Raw genomic sequence first — 17,232 nt, 5'->3', positions numbered from 1 at the left:
TAAAAAAAAGAATATCTGTGTAGTTGGTCACAAGCATGTAACATGTGCTCAACATCATTAGTCATGAAGGAAATATATATTCGGATCCTAACCAATAACACTTTGTACCCATTAGGAAGGCTAAAATGAAAATTAAGGGCAATACCAAGAAATACTTAACAGAGCCACTTAGGACAATTGTTTTAAAGGAGACTATGTATGCATACATCATAATCCCAAAATTCTACTCCTTGATATATAGCCAACAGATTTATGTATATATGTACACCAAATAAAACATTAAAGAATGTTTGTAGTGTGCTTGGTGCAGAGTCTGCTTGGGATTCTTTCCTGCTGTCTCTTATATCAATCTTAAAAAAATTGTTCAGAGTAGCATAGTTTGTAATATTCCCAAACCAGAAATAACAAAATGTCTATTAATAGCAGAATGGGTACCCCAGGGGTACATGCATACAATGCAAAATTCTATAGCAATGAAAAATAAGTAACTGCTACTCACGGGACAACAAACAAATCTAAGTCCAAGGGGAAAGCTTCTCAGTGGCTGATCCCATTCTGTTGCTCAACCTAGATGGTGGTCACACTCACACAGGTGTGTAAACTTTGTGATGATTAATATGATTTTTGCACTCTTCTGAATACGTGTTATTTTTCAATGAAGATGTTCCAAGCAACTGCTTCCTAACAAAAAAATGTTTGTAAATGATTTTAGTACCATATTACACAAATCATCCAGTGTGTAGAGGAGCTAAGTATTTTTTTTAAGTTACACTCTATTTCAGTTTAAAGTTTTTTTAGGAAAATCATATGCTACAGAGGTGTCTGTGTCTCGTGAATGTCAAAGGTCCATTGTATTCACATTTCCTTATGACCAAAATATGCGGGGGAAATGAGAGATTCTAAGGAATGAACATGAAGACCATTGAGCTTAAAGAAAAACTGACAAGAAATTATAGTATTATTTTCTCTTCCACAGCAATCCTATTCATATAAGGTCACTCTGGCTCACTTTAGTCTCATAATTTCTTCTCTCTTTTGTATACAGAGGGAAAATACAAACGTCCATTACCTTCAATCCCTGGTGTCAGAATTCAACCTTGAGACTTACGGATGGGAGCCATGCTCCAGTTGTGGAGTGGGAAGAAACCAGTTTCCCTTTCCTAGCCTCATGTCTCTTTGCTTGGTGTTTTATTGTATTGTATCTTAGTAGGCAATAACGAGAAGGCTGCCTAGGGCTGACTTAAGGATAAGTATTAGAATTAGTAGAAATATTAAAATTGTGAAGCCATGATTTTGCAGACGGTTCTCCCTACTCTTTAATTAAGAGTTTAAACCCCATTCACACTCATGACTTTAAGGCTGAACCAGTAGGAAGGTGGATGCTAACTGTAATTTCCTAGGAATGAGGAATGAAAAACCGAGACAAGTAGGCACTGTAAAATTGTTTTTGCTTTTTTAATGCAGGTCAAATATCCTGAAACATACATGTATTTTGATATCAGTCTGCTAATCTCACTTGAGTTCAAATAGTAAAGTAACACACACGAGCTAAGAGAATTCAATATTGTTCAAAGGCACTTACTGAATCTCCATGACTAGATGAAAACAAGGACAATTAGGAGGACAATTAGACAGTATATAATATAAAAATAACTTTTTGCTTACAATTTACAAAATGTATTATTATTACAATCTTTGATCTCTGATAACCTGCAAAGCTGGCTGCATGAATCCAGCAACTTTAAAATTCAGAAACTATTTTCTAAAACTTCAGGGCAAATAATTTACAAATAAGGTACACAAAGATTTAGACCATGCAGAATTTCTTACATCTTCTGTTAATAATATTTTATGACTGCAACTTTATCAAATTATATACCTACTTGCCCTGTACATATACAAAATAATGCATACATGATAAAACATTAGCAAAAGAGTAGTCCTTAAACTCAATTTATCATAAAAGTATTACTATATTAACATGTCTACAAGCAGCGTGTAACAGGGTTAAGAGACATTAAGGCAATAATACTTGAAGTTACAAAATAAACCATATGTAATACTTTTTCCTAAGTGTAGTATAAGGCAGGTAGATGGTCCCAGCAAAAAAATACTAAGGTAACAATCTACACTGCTGTTAGTCCCACATTTGTTAGATGGAATACTATAAATCTGGCTTTCAGTGGCACTTGAATTTTCCAGTATAATTTAAAGTGTCTTTTAGCTCCCTGAATCATGTCCATTCTGAAGGTGGTTCTCTTGGTCCTTTGGGTTTTCCACAGCGATTACGAAAACCTGTAATCAAAACACCAGAGTAACTGGTCAGTGTCTGGAAATGTATTTTCATTTACTAAAAACTCTTAATTTGATTTGGGTAGTTCACTTAAGAACCTGAATAAATCATAGCAAAAAGTTTGGTAAGCTTGGCCTTCAGGAAAGCATGACATGATGACAAATAACCTTTTCTCATTTTTGCCAGAATTAACTACAGAACTAAAGTTTTAAACTTATTTAGTAAACAAATTACCAATATCTGTGGCCTCTGTTGGACTTTCTGAAATTTGATCTTTCTTGTTACTGAAAATAGGTGGACATTCTGTACAAGTCTCTGTGTGAATACCTCCTGCTGGATGATCTAAAATGCAAAATAAAGCCATTGTTAATCACCATCATTTGTAGCATCGTATGTAGAATCCTCTAATTGTTTTAATGTCTGTATTAATTTAAAAGAGCAAGTTTTCTCTCTTGGGGATCATAATTTCAGAGGCCCAGATACATACAAATGCAATGGTAGTGAACACAAGAAAATGTGTTACGGGTTCCTAGGGGTACACAGAAATCTTCTGTAAGTTGTTCTGCAATATATGGATTCTCCTTATGCTCGTATTTAATAAATCTCAATCTTGCCATTTCATATTTCCTTAAGGTAGTTATACTATGTGCCAATATCTTAAGGCAAAAATTGCAAGTGAAATGCCTTATATGGAAATCAATGACAATCAAGTTCATAGTTAATTAATGGACTACTGGCTTTTTTTTTTCCTGAACTATTGGTTTCTTTCTTTTTTTTTTTTTTAAAGCTGCTATCCATCTCCCTCCCCCCACTTTTTTTTTTTAAGGTTTTTTGTTTTTTTGTTTTTTTAAAATTTTATTTATTTGACAGACAGAGATCACAAGCAGGCAGAGAGGCAGGCAGAGAGAGAGGAAGGCAAGATGGCTCCCCGCTGAGCAGAGAGCCCAATGCGGGGCCCGATCCCAGGACCCTGGGAACATGACCTGAGCTGAAGACAGAGGCTTTAACCCATTGAGCCACGCAGGCGCCCCCCCCACCTTTTTTTTAGATTTTCTTTATTTATTTGACAGAGAGAGAGATCACAAGTAGGCAGAGAGACAGGCAGAGAGAGAGGGGGAAGCAGGCTCCCCGCCAAGCAGAGAGACTGATGTGGGGCTCGATCCTAGGATGCTGAGATCATGACCTGAGCCGAAGGCAGAGACTTGACCCACTCAGCCACCCAGATGCCCCTGGACTACTGGTTTCTAACTGTAATTATTTTCTTTGAAAGTTTTACAGCACTTAAATTTTAGTTTACTTATTTAATTACCAATGCCTAAGATTAATAACAAAAGAAATTTTGTTAAAGAAACTTTTACGGAAACTTGGGATACAGATTGAAGAATTTAAGATCCTTGTCCTTAAGTGCTTATAGTTTAGACAAGAGTCACCAAACTTTTTCTATAAAGGGCTATAGAGAATAACTATTTTAGGCTTTGCAAGCCACATACAGTCTCTGTCACATATTCTTCATTTTTGCTTGTTTCTTTGTTTTTAAACAACTTTTTTTTTTTTTTAAGATTTTATTTGTTTATTTGACAGATAGAGATCACAAGTAGACAGAGAGGCAGGCAGAGAGAGAGAGAGGGAAGCAGGCTCCCTGCTGAGCAGAGAGCCCGATACGGGACTCGATCCCAGGACCCTGGGACCATGACCTGAGCCGAAGGCAGCGGCTTAACCCACTGAGCCACCCAGGCGCCCCAAAACTTTTTTTTTTTAAAGTAAGCTCTAAACCCAAAGTGGAGCTTGAATTCATGACCCTGAGATCAAGAGTCCCATGCTCTACCAGCTGAGCCAGCCAGAGACCCCTAAACAACTCTTCAAAAACCTAAGAATTAATTAATTCAGCTCAAAGTCAGAACAAAAACAAGCCGAGGCCTAGTTAGTAGGAGACTGACAAGCACATTATCATTGTACTTGTGTGCTAAGTTTTTTTTTAATATTTTATTTTTTTATTTAAGAGAGGGAGAAAGCATGAGAGGAGAGAGGTCAGCGGGAAAAGCAGACTCCCTGGTAAGCAGAGAGCCTGATATGGGACCTGATCCTGGGACTCCGGGATCATGACCTGAGCTGAAGGCAGTCACCCAATCAACTGAGCCACCCAGGCACCCCTGGTATGGTAAGTTTGATAGCAAAATGATGTACAGTGCAGTGGGGACAGAGAGGAGATGCATGGCAATGAAACTAGTGGCTTCAGGACTGAGTTCTAGAAAGAAATGAGGATCTAGTCAAAACACCTCGATTTTCTCAGTGAAGTAAAAGGTCATCTACTAAGTAAGAGCAGGACTGATGATTTTATTTATTTATTTATTTATTTTTGGTGGGCAGCAAAGCAAAGTTTATTGAGGGATAGTACAAAGCTCCCGACGAGGGAGGGGACCTGAGAGGGTTGCCCAGAAGAAATTAAAGATTTAGAGAAATCAAGGAAAATGGAAAGGATACCAACCAGAACATATAAGATAAAGCGAAGCTAAAGGCCCAACTATGGATGAGGATCCAGAACTGCAGGCCCAATCTGTAAAGCAGAGTGATGTTCCCCAGCAGCACTGAGGAGTTTCAAGGGATAAAATAAAATGGCATGGGAGTTAAGAGCAAGAAAGTGGAGGATAATTTAGAGTGTGACTGGAGTAATGGAGGACAGTGTCTAGATGGGCTAGAGAAGAGAATTCAGAAAGGAGTTAGCATACATTCAGAAATAAAGGACACAGGGATCCAGCAATATCAGCAGAAGTAAGAGAATAAAGGCAGTAACAGTAATAGCCTGGCTTCCGTTTGAGTTGCCTATCATGTGACAAGCACAGTACTGATATTCCATGAATGCGATCTGATTAACTTCCCACAACAATGCTCTCAGGTAGGTGCAATTATTACCTCCATTTCTTAGAGAAAAAAAAACAACAACAACAACAAACAGGGCTAAGATGAGGTGACTTGGCCTAAGTCACACAGTAAGTAAAATGGTAAAAATGAAATTGCAAACCAGGTGAGGCTTGACTCTAAAGCTTCTGTTCTTTCCTTATGATACGTTGCCCCAGAAAAGGAGACAAAGAGTAATAAGCATTTATGAGAGGGAATGGAGCCCCATTAAGCAGAGATGCAGGGAGTGGCCAGCTAAAGCAGAAGGGAGGGCAAGGGGCGCCCGGGTGGCTCAGTGGGTTAAGCCGCTGCCTTCGGCTCAGGTCCTGATCTCAGGGTCCTGGGATCGAGTCCCGCATCGGGCTCTCTGCTCAGCAGGGAGCCTGCTTCCTCCTCTCTCTCTCTCTGCCTACTTGTGATCTCTCTCTGTCAAATAAATAAATAAAATTAAAAAAAAAAAAAAAAAAGAAGGGAGGGCAAGGGCAGAGATGACTGATGAACTGGGGGAACTATACAGGTTAGGCTGTTTGATGAGCTGCTTTCATGGCACCGATTTATAGGAATTAATAATAATAACTTAATATATTTTACCAGGATAATATAAGAAATGTGGCAGAAAAATTTTCTAATTTGGGATTATAACATTGGGCTAAGCCTTATAATCTTACTGGTCTTCACGGATGCGAAGTGCTAAAAGGAAGAATTCCAAACAACTGATTTCTAGGGACCTCATTCAATAATCTAGATGAATTTGGGACATTTATTCAAATCACAGTCAGATCCAGATTCTAAGTGTTTTTATAAGCAACAGAAATTAAAACACAGAAAAAATATTTTTAAAATAAATTTTTCTCCATTAGCCTGTAACTACCAATTATAAATGTCACTTTCCAGATTAATAATATCTGAGACAGCAATTAATTTAGAAGAATTACACTACATAGTTCAGGTTCAGTACACCAGGAGTCATGCTATTTAATGAAGATTAATTTATATAATCTATAAAAAAAAAGGAAAAAAATCTAACTTACCACATTTTTCAGTGCCAGAGGGTATCAAGCCCTAAAAGGAAGATATTTGAATAGCTATTACAATATATCCCTTTTATAACAAATAAGAAAAAATTTGGTCTGAGTATATATCCCAAGAAATCAAGATCTACTAAAATTCTCACTGTCAAAGGGAAAGAAAACAATGGTGTTTTCAATTAGGCTTAAAATTTTTAAATGCTATGGTATTTTATACTGAGATGAGAAAGACAGGGGAACTACTTTTTCCTTCTAGATGAAACGGAAAATGCAGGAGCTACTACACAAAGCACGATGCAACTCCATTTTGCCAGTCCTCTACCATATTCATCAAATTATGATAACATAAGATATAACATCATTAGTACAGGTTACTACTATTTTATGTGCCAAGTATATTATGTTTCTTAATCAACTGTAAGATGTACCTTAATTTGGGAGACATTATAATATGGGGGAAATATGGAAAATATTAATGTTGATGAAAAATGGTATTTCCCATGACTAATATATTTAGCTACCAAACATTACCTGAATGTGAAAGGAAATGTCTTGTGACCAGACAAACCAAAGGATGGGACAATGTACTTAGTGTTAGTGGGAGGGAACATCTAAGAAAGTATCACGACCCTGAAAATATAACTCCTGTACTAGTCGCACCTCCAAAATGATTTAGAACATCATAATTTAGAAATTTCAGAAACAGTCTAGAAAATGAAGTCATGATCAAAAATTGTATTTAATGGTCTTAAGGTGACAGTTTCTGTAACAAACTAAGATAAAATAACAAAAGAACAAAAATACTGAGTATATAGCTGTTCCAATCCCAAAAGAACTCACTTCGGTTATTTTTTGTTCAGACTGTTCCTGACTTTGAAGTTCACTCCATTCAGATCTCACAGGTGTATCTGAGAAAAATGAAATCTTACAATTAACATGTTTAATTCTTAAATTTCTTGCACTAAAGACACAAATAGTCCCTATATTTTAGAAACTATCACTTCCATAAAATAATCTCTTATCTATTAATTCAAGAAAATCCCCTTAGGTTTCCTTTCTTAAGATTTAATTAAAGGAATTCAGTCATCCGAGTTTATTATGTTACTATAAATAAGCTCATTATAATCTACACATGAAATAGACTTAGATGTACTCATTTAGTAGTACTGAAGTATATGGCTTCAGGGTTTTTAACATTCTTGAAATCAGCTGAAATTAATAAAATATTGGTAAAATATAACTCAGGTAAGACTAGGGAGGACCCCACTAAGCATGAGACGCTGTAAACACTTTAAAGCTGTTTCTATACTCTTTTTTAAGAAGAGACAGAGGAGAAATACATTATCAAGGCTCTGAAATATTATCACTTTCTCCCAGTTCTCACTAATACTCAGGTGGCCTAACATCTCCCTCAATTCACACCAACTGAACTGATGCCACCTACAACCCAATTTAAATATTTACTTACCTAAAATGGCACCCAGTGAAGCAATTAATGCCTTTTCATAAATAAGTGCTATATTTAGTGAATGAAAAGACACCAACTTTCAAATACAACTGTACTGAATTTAACTAAAATTAAGTAACATTTTAGCAATCTTGCAAATAAAAAATATCATTTTCAAGTATTTAAAAAAATAAAGTTTTTTTCATATAAGGAATTAAAAACATTTGTCAGTATCAATTCAAACCTCTTGAATTTTATTATGCAATTCAGCAGCAACTAGACTAAAATCAGCCATGTTTTTTGGATTTTATTAATATGGTATGAAGTATGTAAAAGCAGAAAAGACACTCACTATGTTCACTTGCTAATACAAAAGATTCAGGAGTTCTTTCAGGTAGCGGAGGAGGTGAATCTTCACTAACGTCAACATCTATATTAAATACATAAGATTCAGACAATTATAAACTTGTTAAAGAATATTAATTCATTAAAGAATCAATCTGTTATCTAACCAAGAAAACTCTGACATTCTAAAAATCAATTCCACAAGTATCTAAGAAAGCCAGTTTTTAAAAAAGCAAAAAACAAGAAATCCTTACTACCTGACTCGATATCAAGAATTATGAAGCTTAATGAACAAAAGCTTAATGAACAAATGAACTCCCATCACTGCTGCATTCTCTCCTGACTTTCCTGACACCCTGCAGATGTTACTCACTCTGCCCTCTGTGTCGGAAGCAGTTTTCAGTAGAAAGCAAGGGTTTTCAGATGATGCTTTGGTTCTATGAAGGAAAGCTTTGGTCATTTGACTTAAGCCAGTGTTTCCCAAACTGGAATCAATTACTTAATTCCTTTCATGAATTGTGCCGTATTACATACTACCATCTGTCCTATTTACTCATTTTTAACTTAAATTCCACTCATTTTTAACTTAACTATGCCCTTTGGTCACATTTCATTAATTTTTTGGGTCATATTTTAAACAGTAACGACAAATACCAAATTTGAAGTGTTATTTTTCTAATATACACAGAACTATTAAACTTTTTTGAATGTTCATTTATTTAATGCCTAAAATCTTCTGAACAGTGGCATATGACCTAGTCTGAGAATACTGACTGAAATCATATTAAAGCTTTTCACCAGTAAAAACAAAATCACTCTAGGAAAAGATAATGCACTAAGTGAGTCTCATCAGTTAACTTATAACATAGACCATATTAGATTTCGTTTTAAAAGATTTTATTTAGTTATCTGAGAAAGAGCACATGTGCACACAATCAGGGGGAGCAACAGGCAGAGGGAGAGGGAGAAGCAGGCTTCCAGTTGAGCAGAGAGCCGGACGTAGGCTTGATCCCAGGATCCTGGGATCATGGCCTGAGCTGAAGGCAGCCCCTTAACTGACTGAGGCACCCAGGTGTCTCTGTATTAGATCTTTTGAGGTTTCACTGGAGACAGAGAAAGAAAATGTGAGGATATAATTCTGTGTATTTATTCTCAGTTTAGAAAGGATGGAGTGAGGAAAGGGAAATACAAGAATCTTGTATTATTTTGTCTGGGCCCAACAACTATTCTCTTTAAAAAATGAACAATCTTGGGCGCCTGGGTGGCTCAGCGGGTTGAAGCCTCTGCCTTCAGCTCGGGTCATGATCTCGAGGTCCTGGGATCGAGTCCCACGTTGGGCTCTCTGCTCGGCAGGGAGCCTGCTTCCTCCTCTTTCTCTCTGTCTGCCTCTCTGCCTACTTGTAATCTGTCAAATAAATAAATAAAATCTTTAAAAAAAAAAAAAAGAACAATCTTGCCATGGTACTTCGCTATTTAACCATATCTGACAGGCTTTGTATAATGAGACTGAAAAATCAGCAAAGCCTTTTCAAGTTTCAACTAGCATGAGCTAGTAGGATTGCTCTTATCCTTCCTACATTTATTTAACTAAAGACCAAAGAAAATACAGCTTCTGGATCCTGCTGAGAAAAGAATTCCAGCTCATTACTTTATACACAGTCCATCACTGGAACTGGAACTCTCTCCTGCATATAAAGTTAAGCCACTATAGAACAATCCACCTTATCCAGTGGTAATAATTACAGCCATCACCATTCTTCCCTTGCCTTTATATTAGTAACCGCTCACAACTGAAGGGATGTCTGCTGGAAGGAAGGGATACATAAACTCCCACTGTGCCATTTCATAATAAAGTGAACAAATCAGGAAGAGTAGTCTTGCTTAGTTTACATCAAATATCAGGTATCTTTCCAGAAACTTTGTATCTCTTTTTCTCATGACAATCTTTATTCTTAAAGGCTTTTATTTTCTAACTGTGGCTCTTGCTTCTCAGCTCCATGTTTTTCCTTGGATTTCGGGATCGCCTTTCCTATGTTATGAACTTCTGTTTTATAGGGTATCCAACCAAGGACTGCATATTTTACACAGGCTTTTTGCAAATCATACACTGAATGGGGACTTAGTGTAGCCAAGTTGGAGAAATCTTTCAGGAGGCCTGAGTCAATATTAAAATAAGAATTCACAGCCAGGAATTTTTGTCAGGCAGTAACTTACACAAAAGGGTGTTTAAGGAATCAAAACAAAATTATTCTGTTTAACTCCCTAACAAGTTCTAGAACAAGCAAACAAAAACCTAATTCTTATGCCAGTGATTCATCTATAAAGCAAATTAAACTAAACATTAAAAATAGGACTCCTTGTTGTTGTCAAGTCATAGTATGGAATACTTACACAGGAAAATTTTCAGTTAATACCAAACCCATTTAGTATAGTTAGAATAGGGCAAAAGGAAACCATAAATCACATTTATAACTATCTTTGCCTTGGCATACAAATAAAATAGAGAGAATACAAGTGAGGTGGTATACAGCAGGATGATTTCAACTATCCTTACACAGTATTTTGTATTTTAAAGGAACTCCTTCTATTATCAGAGAAAGACTCATCAGGTAGTAATATCTTTTTATGAGCATATCCTTTCTGTCCTCACACCAAATTCTATTTCCATGAATGGTTTAAAGAAATATATTTCCTAGGTACAAGATACATGCCTGACATGCTACAAAAACCTAAAATGAAAATTTCAACTCATTTTCTTGCATAGTTATAGCTTGGCAGTCATTTTTCAAACTCCAAAGTGGAGGAAGAAAAAGATATTAACAATTTTAAATTATGGCAAACTGGTAAAGTAGTATTTATGGCGGTAACCATCATCTTCTGAAGATCCAGAAGAGGGGTGCCTGGGTGGCTCAGTCAGTTAAGTGTCTGACGCTTAGCTTCAGCTTGGGTTGTGATCTTGGGGTCCTGAAATGGAGCCCTGCACTGGGCTCAGTACTCAGCATGGAGTCTGCTTGTCCCTTTCCTACTGCTTCTCCCTCACCTCCACTCTCTCTCTGGAATAAATAAATAAAACCTTATTTTATTTATTTAACACACACACACACACACACACAGAGAGAGAGAGAGAAGAATCAAGACTACAGAGAATCCTGTAAATTTAAGAAACTACTTAGATTCTCCTTACTCTACCAGATACATTCTCAAGATTAAAAAACACAGTATGTGGGAGCTGGGGGAAATAAAGGCACCATAGTATGAGTGGTACTTATTAGGTTAGAAATAGAAAAACGAAGTTATCTTTCAAGTTCACAGTACTTACTTTGCCTGCACTTTGTAAATACCAACCTATGTAAGTCAAGACCAAAGTTCACTGACAAGTAAATGACCACTGATAATCAATCTACCCGTAATAGCTTTTGTGTTTATTACATTAGCTCTCAACTTTATGGCCTATTTAAGAAGGCAGCCAGGTTTTTTTTTAGTAGATTAAATATGAGTTTCAACAACCAACAATACATCTTGGGAACCAAATGTACGTATTACCTTGAAAACCTAAGACAGTTTTAAAAAGAGAGTCATTAATTAAATAATAGTAGCAGTGACTTAGATAAGGATATATCACATTCACTACTGACTTAATTAAATTTCCTGTATTCTGCTAAGTAGTTGCAATTTTGCTTCTTGGTTAATCTCAGAGTTGAAAGTAGCTTCATTTGCAAGTATTTTGTGAAGAGAATTGTTTTAAAAGGTGTTTTGTAGTTAAACAAGCAGAAAAAGATGATTAACCAGTATTTGTGATAAACGTGGATGAAATTAAATGGCCAGTCAAGCCATCCCACATTATTTGTGTCACTGTTACTTTAAGCCATTCTATCTTCCCCAAAGGATTTCTAATTATTCAGTGAGCTAAATCTCTTAACCCACAGAAAATAATAAAAACTGTAACACAGGAAGAAAAAAAAAAACACAAAAATTTTCAGTTACATCAACTGAAATATCTGGGAAACACAAAAACTAATGATTCAATTAACCAAATCAAGGAAACAATATACAAAAGCTTACTTTTAGAAAAAAGTATGTAAGATACTGAAATTCTGCTGTAGGTACTACAGTGAAATGTGGAATAGAGCAAAATTAATACAGATAAATGCTTAGAACAGTGACTGGCACAGAATAAAAATATTTAAGTGTTAGATACTGTTATTATTACCTTTTTCAGCACCTGAATGAATTGTTCCTGCTATATCATGTCTAGCAATGGACATTGGCAATACTTTCCTTGTAGAAATGCTTTCAGTACTAGTGGCAGCAGAAACCGTGGCACTTGCTGTTGAAATATTAGTTTTATTTGTGGTCACAGCACCATCAGAGTTTCTTTCATCTGAGTCCGAGTCATCAGAGTGAAGAGGATTAGTGAAACTAAGGGGTGCTCTGAATAGAGGCGGACTGTTGGGATGATCTGCAAGATCCTGGATCTCAGCTGGTGTTGCGGGGCTCGGTGTTAGACTCACAGTTTTCACTGCTTGACAGTGGATATCTGAGGATTTGCTTTCCGATGAATCAGGCCTGGGTAGGGTATTTTCAGGTCCATGAAATGACCATGTTACATGTCCTTTCTCATCAAGAGGCAAGCGGTCTGGCCTTGGAGGTGTGCATGAATTCTTCTGTGATTCTTCTGGTGGAGTAAGTGGAACTTTATTCAACTGTGTTGCACTACAGTCCACACAAGAATTCTGAGAAACATCATCAACTTTTAGATCCCCTGAACTCAATTCCTGTGACTTAGAGATTTTATCACCTATACAAGGTGGAGTCGATTTAATTTTAATGGCATGTCCCCTATTCAAAAGCGTGTTCCCATCAAAACTTTTTGGTCCCTCTTGGAGGGGGACCTTCTTAATCTCAAAACTTAAATTTCGCTCCAATTTCTTATCCATCTGTTCACCAGCTGATTCATTTTTCCCTGGAAGATCTGCTGATTTGTTGTAGTTTCTGTTGAGGTCAGTTGAATGTTGATCTGATGAAACCATATGCAACACTGGCTTTGGATGGTATCTATCATTGTCCTGCCACACAGTCGTGACTGTTGGAAAAGCTGAAGGGGGAGAGGGTGTCAAGATGGGTGGCACTGGATGAGGTTCTGGTGGCTGAAGTATTTCTTCCTTGGCATCCCCTTCTACAAGGCAACTGAAAAACAGTAAGAAAAGAGTATAATAAGAATATTCATTCCTTTATGAATAAAAAATTATAAACTGTCAAACAAAATATAATGGTTAATAAGGTAATACATGTGCACTATTTACCAATACAAGAATTTTTTATGAAAAACAGCAGTCTCCTCCCACAGCCCTTCCGCTATCCAGAGACATGAACTTTCATCTTTTTTAAATAGCTGCTTCTAAGATTCATTTCCATAATTTCAAAATATTTCAAAATGCATAAATTGCTATTTCTTGATTTCCCTCACACATTCTCCATTGTCTTCCTACTGTGTATCTTTTCCATCTTCTCAATACCACAGATGTTCCTTTAAGATCCTTGGCCCTGTGCTCCAGTGTGTACCACTGACTACCTAGGTCACCACAGAGCTGATGTTCTCTCCTGTGTCAGACCCTTCTGTTTTCCAGGTCCCAACTTAGTTTTTCTAGTTCCACTTCCTTGTTTTGGTGGCCATATCCTCAGTTGCTCCTTAAGAACTATATACAGGAGGCAGAACTGCCTGGGTGGCTCAGTCAGTTAAGTGTCTGCCTTCAGCTCAGGTCATGATCTCAGGGTCCTGAGATCAAGCCCCACATCAGGCTCCCCATTCAACAGGGAGTCTGCTTCTCCCTCTCTTCTCTGCCCCACCCCACCTCTACTCATTCACTCTCTTGCTCTCTCTCAAATAAAGAAATAAAATCTTTGGGAAAAAAAAGAATGGAGTATTAAAAATTACTATAAGATGTCTACATATTATGTAAGGGGGAAGGCTTGAGGCTTGTGGCTAAGTGGTCATCTAACTGCATGGTAACTGAGTACCGCCCTTGCAAACCACTGGAGGGCCACAACCATGAATAAGTACACATTTCATCTCTTGGGTTGGTTAGTTCTTCCAGAGGGAGATTCTCTCCCAGCAGCAATCTGGCAGCAAGGGAGCTGGAGGATCTGACCATTCAGCATACATATTCCTGTTTGCAGCAAGGCACTACAAACCCCACCATCACCTGGACCTGATGTCCTTGAATCCAGAGACTCCCTGGTTCAACTGCTCCAGAGTAAATCCTTCCTGTGTGTCCAAATGATGTAAGGAGAAGCAGTCCTTTGCTCAATTTAATGTAAGGAATCTGGTATCATGAACTCATTAATACTCAAAACACTCTATAGAGTACTTCAATACTCTTCTTGTTTTTAGTCCCATCCTACACACCAGCCTTAAGGAGGCCTTCCAATTTCTGAGCTTTTCTGAGGGTTCTTTGGAAAATCATGTTGGGGGCGCCTGGGTGGCTCAGTGGGTTAAGCCGCTGCCTTCGGCTCAGGTCATGATCTCAGGGTCCTGGGATCGAGTCCCGTATCAGGCTCTCTGCTCAGTGGGGAGCCTGCTTCCCTTCCTCTCTCTCTCTGCCTACTTGTGATCTCTCTGTCAAATAAATAAATAAAATCTTAAAAAAAAAAAAAAAGAAAGAAAAAGAAAATCATGTTGGTTCTTACAGGTTACCTCCACCTACAGGAAAGCAAGTTTTAGCTTTCTCTTTTAAGTCCCTTTTCAATGGCCATGTGCTTTCTACAATTTTGTTGACGTATCTGATGCCACCCCTCTCCAATTTTGTTTTTTAATCTCTATACATTTTTATATCCCTTCACTATAATTTTAGGAAATTCATGGAGGGACCAGAGTTAAATGTGTTCAAGCAGGCTTATTTAACCAGTAATCTTTTTCTTAAGATTTATTTGAGAGAGCGTGTACACACATGTATGCGTGTGGGTGAGGAGGGCCAGAGGGAGAGGGAGAGAGAGAATCTCAAGCTGACTCCTGCTGAGTTTACAGCCAGACACATGACTTGATCCCACAACCCATGAGACCATGACCTGAGATGAAATCAAGAGTCAGATGTTCAACCGACTGAGCCACTCAGGTACCCCTTAATCAAGAATATTCTAAGTCTTTTTGGAAGCAGTCTGCGTAGGATATGTTGATAATTCACATTTTTAAAAATAGCTTTACTTAGGTATAGTTGATATACAAAAACCACTATGTTTTATGTATAATGTGATGAGTTTGGACATGTGCATATACCCGTGATACTATCACCACAATCAAGGTAATAAACATATATCCATCACCTCAAAGTTTCCTTGTGTCCCTTTGTGGGTTTTTGTGGCTACTCAAATGTGACTGGTAATTACACTAACAGACTTTTTTTTTCCTCATCCTTCCTTGATGTAAGGTTACAACAAGGCTTAAAACACTTAAATAGAACTTATTCTAAGCCCAGCCACAAAAAATATATGCAACATATGGATTGTTCACTATAGTGTCCAACACTCACATTTTATTTTTAAAGATTTTATTTATTTATTTGACAGAGATCACAAGCAGGCAGAGAGGCAGGCAGAGAGAAGGTGGAAGCAGGCTTCCTGCCAAGCAGAGAGCCTGATGCGGGGCTTGATCCCAGGACCCTGAGATCATTATCTGAGCCGAAGGCAGAGGCTTTAAAACCCACTGAGCCACCCAGACGCCCCTCACTTTTTTTTTTTTTTTTAGATTTTATTTATTTGAGAGAGTGAGTGAGAAAGAGAGAAGGAGCAGGGGGAGGAGCAGAGGGAGAAGCAGACTCCCCGCTGAGCAGGGAGCAGGACATGGGGCTCGATCCTCAGACTCCAAGATCATGACCTGAGCCTAAGGCACATACTTAACCGACTGAGCCAACCAGGTACCCCAATGTCTAGCAAACTTTTAAGGAGAAAAAAAATTGTTGAATCCTATATAAAAGAAGTCCTACTTTGAGGGATGGCCAATCCATTTGGGCAGATCTTTGCTTAAAACAAGATCCTGGATAAGCCATTCTAATAGTTTATTATTACAGATCTTCTACTGTGCCTCCTTTTAAAAGTAATTCAATTATGCAAGCTGATGCACCCACTCTGGAAAACAGCAGGGAGGTTCCTCAAAGTTGAAAATAGAGCTACCTTACGACCCAGCAATTGCTGGGTATTTACCCTAAAGATACAAACAGAGTGATCCAAAGGGGCACGTGTACCCAAATGTTTATAGCAGCAATGTCCACAATAGCCAAACTATGGAAAGAACCTGGATGTCCATCAATAGATGAATGGATAAAGAAGAAGTGGTGTGTGTGTGTGTTTGTGTGTAAAATGGAATACTATGCAGCCATCAAAAGAAATGAAATCTTGCCATTTGCGACGTGGATGGAGCTAGCAGGTATTATGCTTAGCAAAGTAAATCAATCAAAGAAAGACAATTATCATATATCTCCCTGACATGAGGAATTTGAGAGGCAATGTGAGGGGCTTGGGGGGGTAGGGAAGGAATAAATGAAACAAGATGGGGTCAGGAGAGAGACAAACTATGAGACTCTTACTGTCACAAAACAAACTGAGGGTGATGGGGAGGGAGAGGGTGGTGGGGTTATGGACATTGGGGAGGGTATGTGCTATGGTGAGTGCTGTGAAGTATGTAAACCTAGCGATTCACAGACCTGTACCCCTGGGGCAACATACAATTTATGTTAATTTAAAAAAAATTAAAAAGTAATTCAATTAACACCATTTTAATTCTACACTATCATGAGAAAACTAATATGTAATGGAAATCTAGTATGTGCCAAGTCCTATATGTAGCATTTTCACATAGTTTATCTCATTTCATCCTTAGGACAATACTTTAAAAAAAAAACAAAACCAGGGCGCCTGGGTGGCTCAGTGGGTTAAAGCCTCTGCCTTCAGCTCAGGTCATGATCCCAGGATCCTGGGATCGAGCCCCGCATCGGGCTCTCTGCTCAGTGGAGAGCCTGCTTCCCTCTCTCTCTGCCTGCTGCCCTGCCTACTTGTGATCTCTATCTGTCAAATAAATAAATAAAATCTTAAAAAAGAAAAAAGAAAAAACAAAAAACCAAAACCAACCCGGGATCAAGTAAGTTAAGTAACTTAATCACAACTTCAAAGGTGGTAAACAGGTGAAAAGGACTTGAAACTAAAGCTTTCTGATTTTACCTATATTCTTTCTA

The 17,232-nt window shown here is 37.7% G+C and overlaps 1 protein-coding gene and 1 long non-coding RNA gene across 3 annotated transcripts in view; one reads left to right on the top strand and one right to left on the bottom strand.

Annotated features, from left to right (window-relative positions):
- LOC123394875 overlaps positions 1–2,532 on the top strand; it is a 53,568-nt gene extending 51,036 nt beyond the window's left edge. Inside the window, exon 2 of the long non-coding RNA XR_006609606.1 lies at positions 1,046–2,532. This is a non-coding gene — a long non-coding RNA (uncharacterized LOC123394875). The remainder of the gene's footprint in view (positions 1–1,045) is intronic.
- PTPN12 (protein tyrosine phosphatase non-receptor type 12) overlaps positions 1,432–17,232 on the bottom strand; it is a 92,499-nt gene continuing 76,698 nt past the window's right edge. The window contains exons 13-18 of one of the 2 annotated variants that reach the window (XM_004739603.3): positions 12,219–13,195; positions 8,016–8,093; positions 7,057–7,124; positions 6,220–6,250; positions 2,528–2,635; positions 1,432–2,295 (exon numbers count right to left, since the gene is read on the bottom strand). In XM_004739603.3, the coding sequence (XP_004739660.1) occupies positions 2,234–2,295; positions 2,528–2,635; positions 6,220–6,250; positions 7,057–7,124; positions 8,016–8,093; positions 12,219–13,195 (1,324 nt within the window). In that variant the 3' untranslated portion in view covers positions 1,432–2,233. The remainder of the gene's footprint in view (positions 2,296–2,527; positions 2,636–6,219; positions 6,251–7,056; positions 7,125–8,015; positions 8,094–12,218; positions 13,196–17,232) is intronic. The other variant, XM_004739602.3, reaches the window with a different exon arrangement.

Source organism: Mustela putorius, unplaced genomic scaffold (genome assembly GCF_011764305.1).
Source record: "Mustela putorius furo isolate JIRA1106 unplaced genomic scaffold, ASM1176430v1.1 tig00003845_pilon_pilon_pilon, whole genome shotgun sequence".
In the NCBI taxonomy this organism is placed as follows: domain Eukaryota; kingdom Metazoa; phylum Chordata; class Mammalia; order Carnivora; family Mustelidae; genus Mustela; species Mustela putorius.
This window is presented reverse-complemented; position numbering and strand designations above follow the sequence as displayed.